Raw genomic sequence first — 11,278 nt, 5'->3', positions numbered from 1 at the left:
GCGCGTCTACTTGGAGCTGTGACTAGCGGTAAGTGGTGTGTGGAGTCCGTGGAAGGAGTCGACTTGGCTCAAGCAGTCGTATATTTTAGCGGCACGGCGGATTCGCCTTTGGAGCGGCATTTGTACGTCACGTCTCTTTTCCCAGCTGTTGACCCACCCCCTCCTCTCGTGCGACTTACTAGAGATGAAGGCATGCACATGATTGTCATGGATAGTAGTTGCCGCATGTTTGTTGATGTGTATAGCAATACAACGACTCCCCCCCGAGCGCTAGTGTGCACTGTCCCCTCGATGGCTCAGTTTGCGGCAGTGAAGCCTAGTTTTCCAGCAACCAATTTTTCTTCACCTTCTACTTCGCTCGCAGTTGTATCTGCTGAACTTGCCGCTATTCATCAATGGATTCAAGAGTCAGCCTATCCGCTTACATTAGAGGAAGAAGACAAGCGTCTGTTAGATTTGCAGGCACAGTCTAAGTTGTGTGAGCCCAAGATTATATCGTTCCCGACACGTGATGGCAAGGAAACACTTTACGGAGCTATTTACTTGCCCGATTCAACGATCCATGGAAGCGGACCGTATCCAACAATTGTGAGTGTGTATGGAGGCCCTCATGTCCAACGGGTTTCGCGCATGTGGGCGATGACCGTGGATATGCGAGCACAGCGATTCCGTGATATGGGATATGTGGTGCTTAAAGTTGATAATCGTGGTAGCTTTCGACGTGGATCAGCTTTTGAGGGCGCTATTAAGCACTGCATGGGCACAATAGAAATTTCAGACCAGCAGGAAGGCGTTCGCAAACTTGTAGAAGACGGAATCGCAATTCAAGGACGCGTGGGCATTTATGGCTGGAGCTATGGTGGCTACATGGCGGCAATTTGTCTCATGAAGGCGCCAGAAACTTTCAAGCTCGCAATAGCCGGTGCTCCGGTTACAAGTTGGGACGGCTATGATACGTGCTACACAGAGCGCTACATGTCTACACCGCAGCTAAATCCTGCGGGTTATAGGGAAGGCAGTGTCATGGAGGCGGTTGGAAACATGCAGAATAGGCAAAAACTCATGCTAATTCATGGTTTAATCGACGAAAATGTACACTTTCGCCACACCGCTCGCCTTATCACGGCGCTCATTAATGAACGTAAGCACTATGACTTGCTGCTCTTTCCTTGTGAACGTCACTCGCCTCGCCACCTAGAAGACCGAATTTACATGGAGCAGCGTATCGCAGAGTATGTCGAAACAAATCTGTAACGTTAAGGGAATAGAAAGCAAAAATTGAAATCGAGACCGGACGAAAGAAGGTCTAAATTCTGGGGATTCGCGCTCGTCCTGAGCAATTTCGTAAAAATTGAAGTACTTCGTGTTTGTAGTTGTCCAGCATAAAAGCGATTAACTGCATGTCTTGGCTAATTTAAGATCGCTCGAGCGAAGCTTGTATTGCACGCTGAAGCTCGTCCATTTCATCCGTAGTGATTGAATCATCAACATATTGACCGAACGGGATCGGTGATGGTGCATACTCCTTTGATGATAACTCTATTGCACGATGCAATTGTTCATCGTATCCATCGTCTTTCCTCATATCTCCAAGAGTTGTTCCAGCTTCTCCCAAAGATGCTTGAATTGCTGCAGACACTTGAGCATCAAAATCACCATCATCAAACCCAATGTGACCATCCAAAGAAGCTTGGATAGCAGAATTCATCTGCTCTTCTTCTGACTCCTCCTTTGCCTTAGCCAAAAGTTCAGCTTGTATGGCTGCTATTTCACTTTCTCGAGTAGCTTCTTCAACCTCTTCGCGTTCTCGTTCAACCTGTGCTTTCGATTTTTCTTCGTGCTCGGCAAGCGATAAATTAAGCGTCTCTTCAAGGCTTTTATCCATAGCATCGAATTCGTTGCGAGATTGCTACATTAAGTGAGCGCAACAGCTGAGTAAGCTCACGAGCGCCTTCCATTGATGATCAAATAACTAAAACTAAATCTTACCACTAGGACTTGCTCCAGCTGCTCCACTTCTGTGCGTTCATGTTCTGACTGGATCTGCACTTTTTGTCCCTCACCACCCGGCGTATCGTTACTATTTTCTCGAGAGTTGATACGATAAGAGTATCCGATATGCCGCTGCTCCCATTGACCAGGTATCTCATTGACCAAATTAACTTGGTGATCAGGACCCACAAGCGAGTCGTAGTGTCCTCCACCATAATAGCTTAGCCTTAAAGTAATTGTAAGATTCATTAAATGCTTGAAGGAAAACTAATCGTCTTAGGACGTACCGAATCGGGGGTCTGCTACGAGCGAGGCCGCTATTTTCGTGAAAGCACCGAAGCTTTCGAAAACCGTTCTGGGGATCATAGGCAAACACTTCAGCTGGACGGTCGTATAGCTCACATAAGGCCTGCAGCTCCGGATCATCCCCCCAAACACCGTCTCGCCTTTTGTAGCGCAAGTACCGCATGAACGCTGCCATGTCGCCCACTACGTAAGGCTCAAAGTACTCCTTTTCACTTTCCATGTAATCCATACACGCGGCACGTACGAGAGCATGATGACTGTCATTCCCATACACTTGGTGACTCACAGATCGAAACAAGCAATTGCCATCTCCTGCAATATCAAAAATTCTAAGCCCTAACGCCGCGTGCAACGAGTCCCGATAGTGCGTAAATCGCGGATTCTGCGCTTGAATCACACGACGATGGGGTGAATTTGATGCATTGAGCTCCATTTTCCGCTGCTCCAGCAAACTACCGCGACCACGAAGCCGCAGGTGCTCTCCAGCTGGTGCTACTCTCTCTGGCGTAAACTGGATCCACTCGTCAAAATTTTTATCTCGTCCAGCATACCGCACTAAAATGGATCCTCCACCTGCTTTTACCGCGAGCGCTTCCTTCCACAAACTGCTATTACCACCACCTGGACGCACTTCAATCTGCTGCGCTTGCCGAATCGGGACACTGTCACTTCGAGTCTATTAATGATTAGAGAATATCATTAAATTTATAGAAAATCAATAGCAGCCCACAACAATTGTGTACCTTAGAACCCATTTGTGCTAGCCGACCAGAGTCTACTGGCAGCCATTGGTGCCATGACTCGTGCATGTTGAGAAATTGCAACAGCAATTCCCCATCTGCAACCCGCAGGACCCTGGCTGGACACCAATTGCCAAACACATTTTGGGCGTCCAGATTGTCACCTACGTGAATTTGACGCCTCCACTCGATGTCTAATACGTTGACGCGCATCATTTCTAGTACATGCAAAATCATAGTGGTCAACACTCCACTCCACCGCTACTAACGAGTTGTTGGAGCTTTTGACATATTTTAGCACGAACCTTCCTCAAGATCGGAGTCATCACTAGCTGCACGGCCTTGTCCATCCATCGGATCATCTTGACGCTCCTCAAAAAGAGCAAAAGGCCGCTCACACACCATGACTAGAATACGTCAACAAGGCACTAAAAATTATCAGTGTAATTATGGAACTAACGCTAATGTAAAACAGAATATAACCGGTAGCTAACATATGATTATTTTATTTTTACTTCCGAGCAGAGATACCATAGAAACAAACTCTGTCTTCTTCGTTTTCTATTGTAGTGTCAGCGCCCTTGGAAATAAGGTAAGCTCCAAGCGAGTCGCCATAGCCGTAAGCAAAACAGAAGTGCAATGCCGTGTTTCCTCGAATCTACGGAAGCATCACCAGGATGTGAGTGATATTTCAAGTGGCATTAGACACAAACAAACAAGCGTACGTTCTGACTATTTATGTTGGCTCCTCGCCGCAATGCGAGCTTGGCCATGCGCTTAAGTCCATTTTGACATGCGATGGACAATAAAGTGTTGCCAAATGCGTCTCTGGAATTTACAGATGTACCATGGTCCAACATGTATTCGACCGAATCGTAGCGATTATGACGCGCAGCCGAGAATAGATCGTAATCGTCTGCAGGTGGTGTGGCATGATGCGGTTTCGACGAAGTTTGCGACTTAGAATCGTATAAGTTGTACGCCGGCTCTGTTACTGGAAGTCGCTTATTGCTGGTTCGAAAAGCTGCATCTTTGTACACGGTAGAGGATGACCCTGTTTTGTAGACTGGTATAGACACTGTTTCTCGAGGCGTTAAGTATTCGTTATCATCGGACGAAACAGATCGAGCGCTTCCTCGAGGTGACACAAAGCGCTCGTCTTCTAAATTGGTGCTAGAATATCCTCGCCGAGCTGAACTGCGAGGAGTGTAGAAACGTTCGTCTATGCCCGGCTTTGCTTCCATCTCGAAAAGCGCACTTCAATTAGACAAGAGGAATTTCCTGATTTAGTCACATCAATATTGGTGCTAGGCCAAAAATAGAGCCACCAACACGAAATAGTTTGACTTTATAAAGAAACTTATTTTGCATAGAACAAGGGCTACAATCACTGTAGCTTCCCTTCCAACAAGGATTGATTGAAGTCAATTCGATTTATGAATTGCGTCGCCACTACAACATCCCGATAGCCACCTTACTTCCTTCTACTCTTCCATCTTTGTGTCGCCATCCTCGTCCTCCTTCACATCAGCCACTTCAACAGCATCAATCTGAAGTCAAAATGTATCGTCAGTCTCGTTGTAAAAGTAATTAAATCAAACGGTGCATGTATCCGTACGTAAGGCTGCAGTTCGGTGCCCTCGATGATAGTAAAAGGTTGGTCAACACCCACCACAGCGATCGATATATTTTTGATGCTTAACTCCTGATCACCCTGAAGGCAGCCGCGCGCTCCTTGCAAAGCATGGTGAATAAGCTCGTCCTTGCTCACTGCCATAAATAGAGTAACTGTAAGCTTGCTTTCTGCTATTTAAACGTAGTTCACTTACAGTCCGGGAAGCTCTCGAAGTGCTTTTCAAAGTACGTGCGTGCTGACTGTGAACGCGCACCAATGGCAATGCCCCTATATTCGTAGTAATTACCGGATGGACACGTCTGGTACAAATGTACACCTTTTTTCTGCAGCCATTACAAGATTTGTCAGTTGGTTGATTCTTACTTAATGCATTGAGAAACAACACGCACATCAACACCGGCAACTAGAAGTCCTACGCCGTAAGGACGGCGAATGTACGACTGTGTGCACTCTTGTTTTTTGTCAGCCACGTCCGAAACCAAACGCCCCACAGTGATTGCGCTGCCGTAGACAAATTTGTGGTTTAGACTTTCTGTGCGCATATATCTCGCAAGTGTACGCGCATCAGCTGTAAGCCCTGAGATAGCGATACCCATATGCTCGTCAATTTTAAAAACTTTATTTTGGTGCTCAGCCAGGTCCAAACTTTGTCGCTTGATGCCACAGAGTACTGCAAATTTGCTAGACGTGATCCCTAGACATGCACTGCCCTGCTTAACAGCTTCCATTGCATAGTCAATTTGGTGCAGGTGACCTTGAGGACTCCACACCGTCACGTCCGTGTCATACTGGTTGCGGAACATCTTATAACCAATATGGGGGAGAAAGATTTGTTCACTTAAAAGATAAATTCTGAATAGTATTACAAGAAAATAGTAATTTTTCAAAACTATCACTAGGATTTCAAATTATTAATCAATCGATTTTACTTTGATATCAACAAAACCTTGTAGCTTTAATGTGAAGGATATATCATTTAGAGGAAAATAATAAAGCATTGTAATATATTCAGCTCATGTACAGTGTGCTATGTCTGAAATAGTCCCTCGACCGAAAACTTGACTTTACCCATGACTAAGGACGCGCTGCTCAAGGGGTTGTCGCTTCAGGAGAAACTCGCCTACTTCTTTTGCACATATGTGCACGAGGAGACCGTTGATCTGGACTCAGACCGAGATTCTGTGCGACTATGGGAAAAAATTGCGACCTCACGCCGCAAGTCCCGCGAGCGTGTATGTATTTTGCTAAATCAAATGGAGAACACATCGGCAGCCAACGTGCGAACACTCGACAAGAGCTATCGAGCCAAGCGTGAGCTACTTCTTCTTTCAGAAGGGTCGCTGCGCACAGTTTCTAGCGGTGGTGGATCTTCGGTTAACCGCGGGGGCGTTTTGGCCCAAGTAGAGGCAGCTAGAGCAAACAACGAATTGCTGCAAGAGTGCGGCGCTCTTACAGTATTTACAGATCACCTACAGCGCTCAATCCACGCATTTCGGGGTCTCAACTTCCAGCATTTGGACTTAGACCAGGTCGACGCCCTCATAAGTGACCTGCAGCAAGACATGGTGCTCGTCTATCTGCTTATCATCTTCAACACACACAAGAAGAATGCTGTGTTCGATCGCCAGCTGATGATAATCGGAATTATGGGACCATCCTATGCATTGGTTTCAATTTTAGACTGTCTCAGCCAGCTCAATGTGCTGCCTGGTTTTCCTATCAAAAGGTTGCTGCTGTTATTCTATGAATGGTTCTCTGCTATCATGGGTGACTTTGACGAGTTAAACGCACTAAAGCGATTGCGACGCGAGCGGAGTGACATTGATTTATCAATTTTAAATGATGATGCTGCAGGTGTGTTGCATTGCAAGACCTTTAAGCCTTACCACGATGTGATTCAACTGGATCCGCAAGATCCATACTATCCACAAAAGAAGAAGTTTGCGAAGAAACGTGAAATTATTCACAATAAGTATTTGCACAAAGCGAATTACGAGCTTAAGTGTCAGCAGTCTAGTGATGCTGACTTAGCAATGGGACCGCTGAACACACTTGATGATGAATGGGAGATGCGTATAGAAACGCTATACCAATTGTTTTTACCCTGCATGCGAGATTTTACTACATTTCTAGGGAACCTTGTGACCTTGTCATGTGGAAGCGCATTAAATGCTCGAGACAAAAAGACGTTTTACTCTCGAAGACCTTCAGGTAGTGGAGATCAATACGGTATAACGGACTTTTCTGCTCCTGGTAGCGAAAACAGCGACAATCAGTTCTGGAAGTGGATTCTCCGCGAGAAAGCAATTGTTCTTGATGTGTCAATTTTAATTATCTTGCTTATTTTTAAGCACTTCCGCGCAAGTCATGCGTGCAAAGCGGAATACTTTATGCAATTTTTTCTGGAAGCCAACGTCCTGACGACATTGACAAAGTTCATGAATAAGGACATCAATACTTACCTACAAGTATCGCGTCAGGACTCGGATGAATCGAAGACTGGATTTTATGCGCTTGAAAAAGAATTAGAAAAGCATGCTATTCGCTTCGAGGAAGACCTGAATGAGTTTTCTATACAATCAACTAGGACAATCACGAGTATTTTAAGGATATTGCAAAAGCTGACAAAACGAAAGCCAAACATTATAAAGAATGCGCTCTGCCGCGGGCAAACGATAGTGTGGCTTAAGGTCCGTCGGATATTGCAATCGCGTTGTACTGACCATTTAATTTACTTTGCTGATGATATGTATTGTGACTAGCGTGTGGTAGCTTTGCAAATCCCATTACCCCGCTTGTACGCTTTAAAATTGGTGAAATCACAAGCAAAATATTTAGGTCACCAGGTTCGTTCTGTGGCAATAGCGTTGCATTTAATTTTTCTCCGCCATCATTAATTCCTGATGTTTGGATGAATTGTGCATAGTGGGTCAAGAAATACACTTGTTTTAGTTTACTCACCGAGGTCTACCTCTACGTACGACCTGAGCTAGATGATGACTGGTTGCACTATGAGGATGAAGACTTGAACAAGCCTGCGTCTCAGGATTCTGTAGAGAGGATAATTTTCGGAGAGATGCAAGCATACCACCACAAGCATTACTTCGATTCACAATTTGGAGGCAGCAAACCCTTGCCTGGCGGGGCGTCGATGATTTGTGAGGATCGTAAAGAGCTTTGCTCGGACTTGTTTATTCCTGACGGCGGACGCTTGGCAAATATGTACAGCGCGCTTAAACTTGATCCTGTAAATTTTTGCAAGCAATACGAAAAGTGGCTAGATGCAGAGAACCTCAAGCAGGAAGCATCAGCTAGCGCGGTGCCACTTCCAGTTTCATTCGTTTGATAGTTGCGTGAATTCCATGCCTGCTCAGAGAATTCAATCTTGTCATTCACATCACTTTTTATGTTTTTGGTACTACTACAAATCTAGCGAAGAAAACAAACTACAGACACGCACTCATAAAGCAGAGCGCTGCGATGAGTAGATCTGATAGACAAGCATCATCGTAGAGTACTTTGCACGTCGAAAGCTGTCAAATTGGTAGTGGTATTCTTCGCAATTTTTAAGCATGCTGGAGCGGTGGTCGAGAAATGAGCAGGATAAGGTCACCTCCTCCATCTTGCTATTCAAACAGAAGTCGGGTGGAGATACTTCAGTAATCACTGACTCCTGTTCAATACCGGACATCTTTGCCTCCGCCAGGCACTGGTGACAGTAGTAAATGTCCAAAGCCTCTATATTTTTCACGCGCCAATATGCAGCATTAATAATTAGCTGCTTACAAGCGACGCATGTGGGTTGCAAGGCTATGACGAACAGCGAATCACAAGCTGCTTTCACCGACTCGCCAACCCGCTTGCGAAATACTGCACTGCTCGCACTTGCACTATTTGATTCCTTCCTCCCTCTTTTGGACGGTGATTCGCCAAGTCGCTCGGCTTCGCTCGGCCAAAAATCGCCGTCAAAGAGCGGGGGAAGCTGCAGATCTAAAGTTTTTTCCAGCGACTTAAACTCGCGAGTAAACAGGTCGTCGCATGCAAACACAATGCCCAGCTCTTTTGCTTTTCTTACCATAGTTAAATACCACTGTAGAAGGCGTTCTTTGCCAGGGTTCTTTTGAAAAGAAGGATGGCACCAGTAGATAAAGTCACCTCCACGCGTTGTGGGACATGCCCAAATGTGCGCATACTCGTAACCCTTCGCTTTGCAAGCAGCTAGATACGAGATGAGGATCTGATGATATAAGCTAGTACGTATATGTCGTGGACGCATGTACACCAAACTATCAAGATACGCAATATACGTCCGGTTGCGGTTTGCGGGCAATAGACAATGCTTATCGTACTCTTGGACATACCTGTATACATATCAGCAACAGTATCGTGTTGAGTTAAATCACGAGATTATATTAGGTGCGCGTGAAATTTATTAACTCACATCGAAAAGATGCAAACTTCGACACCGTTGATCATCTGGAAAACAAAGATAACCTTCGACGTATAGTCGATGCATTGTGGGTACTAGATAAAAAGATCAAACACGAGAATAAGTGATAGTTTATAAACTGTTGGCATAAGATAAGCTTACCTCTTGAGATGCAGACCGAAAGTGATCGCGCACGACTGCACTAACATGGCAAGAACTTTTGATAGAGGACACAACTTTGACAACAATAGTATGTCCAGCTTCGTGTTCCCCAATTTTCTTCAAGTGTTGCTGCACCCATCTCTGCATAAATCGTGACAAATCACAAGATTGCAAGTCTTCACTTTTCACAAACCTTGTCACATTGCAATAATCTACGGCTTTTATATCTCCTTGAGTCATAAAATCAAGCACCTGATCCCCAACCTTCTTATCGAAACCTAGCGCTCGCGTGAGTCCATTTACATACGAGCGACGTTTAAATACCGATCTGGGAGACCTTTGTAAATCTTCCGATACTTCAGTGGGAAAATCCTCGACGGATGTTTCTATCGGAGACATCCCCAGTTCATCATTCTTTCTATTAGCATCGAGTTCTTTAAGGCGACAAAGCGGACATATGTACAGCACTTCATTGTCTTCGTCAGCGTTCTCGCAAGCATTAAACAATGCACAGATCTGATGTACCCAGCCATTGCAAAAGTCGCACTGAACCCAAGGCTCCGTAAGCTCGTCCGTGAACTTTGACTTTAGCAGCGCGTACTTTGACACCGTGTACTCCGTCACTATAGCTGTTTCTTCCTGATCATTACTAGAACTAACTCGGGACTTCAGACAGAGTACTTTCGGCAAAAAGGTGTAGCACTTGGAGCACCAATGGTACTGACCATCAGGACTCTTGTAATACACAGCATGACGCTTAATTCGCTGACGGCATGCACCCGAGCACATGACAAATGGCGGTTCGAAATTAATGCATTTTTCGTTGCAAATACCACACACGTTATCGAGACAATAAGGACACGAGTGTTCATTGCGGCGTTTGGCCATCGCATCTGTCTTGGCCTTGTATTTGGCGTATTCAGCTTCAAAATCCTTCAGCAAAGCGGCTGCTGACTCATGAACAATGTGACCAGGTGGATTAAACAAACATGCATTATTAAAAACAAGGCGAATGCTGTCTGCGCATTCGTCCGCCGTGGCAAATTCAAGGTTCAAGCATTTGGTTTTTACAATTGCAAGATCCATGGGGTGCTTAACCACCTCGAAATAGTGTGGAATATTCCACGCTACTGGATCAACCCGCTCATTAAAAAACCCATGATTCATCTTGTGAAACATTAGCTTCGACACGATGGCGAGCATTGGTCGCAAAAAGAGCTCGCGACGTACGTCATGCAAATGTTGCCGAATTTGTTCGGCAGATGCAGTGTTTAATCGCGATAGTGCTGCACTGCGATTGCTACTTCCAAGGCTCAAGCGACGCCTTTTGCTCTTAGCATCTGTGTGTGCCTTGCAGCTGCTCTCCTCTATCTCAAATTTACGATTCTTATTACATGGCGCGCAAGTGGGTATAGCGCCTGGCGCGCGCTTTAGACCGTGCGGCTTCGCCGTAGTAGCTGCAGGTGAACCACAAGTAGCGCTTGTATTGCTTACGTTCAAAATGAGCGTAGGCTGTTTAGAGCACGGTAAGGTTGTTTGTGAGTCCAACAATGGAGAACTTTTCCCGCGCTCACAAGACAAACCTTGTGTATCGTGAAAACCCATGTGGGCTCGAGATGTCGGAATGTTGGTTTTGTTGGAGAAATTTAATAAAATTAGAAAGATTTAGCTATCCACTTGATGGGAGGGGGTGGCATCCAAATATGAGGCTGTATTGGATGGTGCAGATTGTTCGATGGTATACAGAACGCAAGTCAGAGAGGAGGATTTTTTTTTACATGTGTGCTTCGTTAGGATTGGTTTTAAAAGCAAAGCAGGTACTTTGTATTTACAAATATTCGCTGTCACCTAACCATGAATTCATAATTTGGTATGAGTAAGCATGGAGATTCTGTTCTCGAAGGCCATAGTAAAATTTTGCCATTAGACAAATTGATTCTTAATATACTTATGCTGTTAGAAAGGTGTCAGAGCAACAGCTTGAGAGCTTCTGAACCGCGAGACACCGTGCGG

The 11,278-nt window shown here is 45.2% G+C and overlaps 5 protein-coding genes across 5 annotated transcripts; 2 read left to right on the top strand and 3 right to left on the bottom strand.

Annotated features, from left to right (window-relative positions):
• Positions 1-192: 192 nt before the first annotated feature.
• Positions 193-1,254, top strand: PHALS_11844 (dipeptidyl peptidase iv; the record flags this gene model as incomplete). Its single annotated transcript, XM_024727279.1, has 1 exon — positions 193-1,254. One exon carries the CDS (start codon positions 193-195, stop codon positions 1,252-1,254), a length of 1,062 nt encoding a protein of 353 aa, XP_024577872.1.
• Positions 1,255-1,414: 160 nt separating this feature from the next.
• On the bottom strand, positions 1,415-4,282 carry PHALS_11843 (otu ovarian tumor-like cysteine protease; the record flags this gene model as incomplete). The annotated part of the gene is made up of 7 exons (XM_024727278.1): positions 1,415-1,909; positions 1,990-2,218; positions 2,280-2,974; positions 3,042-3,256; positions 3,344-3,445; positions 3,570-3,696; positions 3,764-4,282. The coding sequence occupies 7 exons, from the start codon at positions 4,280-4,282 to the stop codon at positions 1,415-1,417; spliced, it is 2,382 nt and encodes a 793-aa protein (XP_024577871.1).
• Positions 4,283-4,522: 240 nt separating this feature from the next.
• Positions 4,523-5,477, bottom strand: PHALS_11842 (20s proteasome subunit alpha type 1; the record flags this gene model as incomplete). The annotated part of the gene is made up of 5 exons (XM_024727277.1): positions 4,523-4,588; positions 4,657-4,808; positions 4,868-4,997; positions 5,064-5,251; positions 5,321-5,477. 5 exons carry the CDS (start codon positions 5,475-5,477, stop codon positions 4,523-4,525), a joined length of 693 nt encoding a protein of 230 aa, XP_024577870.1.
• Positions 5,478-5,744: 267 nt separating this feature from the next.
• Positions 5,745-8,020, top strand: PHALS_11841 (Uncharacterized conserved protein; the record flags this gene model as incomplete). Its single annotated transcript, XM_024727276.1, has 3 exons — positions 5,745-7,364; positions 7,437-7,520; positions 7,601-8,020. The coding sequence occupies 3 exons, from the start codon at positions 5,745-5,747 to the stop codon at positions 8,018-8,020; spliced, it is 2,124 nt and encodes a 707-aa protein (XP_024577869.1).
• Positions 8,021-8,134: 114 nt separating this feature from the next.
• PHALS_11840 (hypothetical protein F443_06344) lies at positions 8,135-10,870 on the bottom strand (the record flags this gene model as incomplete). The annotated part of the gene is made up of 3 exons (XM_024727275.1): positions 8,135-9,035; positions 9,116-9,198; positions 9,266-10,870. 3 exons carry the CDS (start codon positions 10,868-10,870, stop codon positions 8,135-8,137), a joined length of 2,589 nt encoding a protein of 862 aa, XP_024577868.1.
• Between the last annotated feature and the right edge of the window lie 408 nt (positions 10,871-11,278).

Source organism: Plasmopara halstedii, assembly GCF_900000015.1.
Source record: "Plasmopara halstedii genome assembly, contig: Scaffold_555, whole genome shotgun sequence".
Classification (NCBI taxonomy): Eukaryota; Oomycota; class Peronosporomycetes; order Peronosporales; family Peronosporaceae; genus Plasmopara; species Plasmopara halstedii.
The sequence above is the reverse complement of the archived record's forward strand: the minus strand, read 5'-3'. Positions and strand labels throughout refer to the sequence as shown.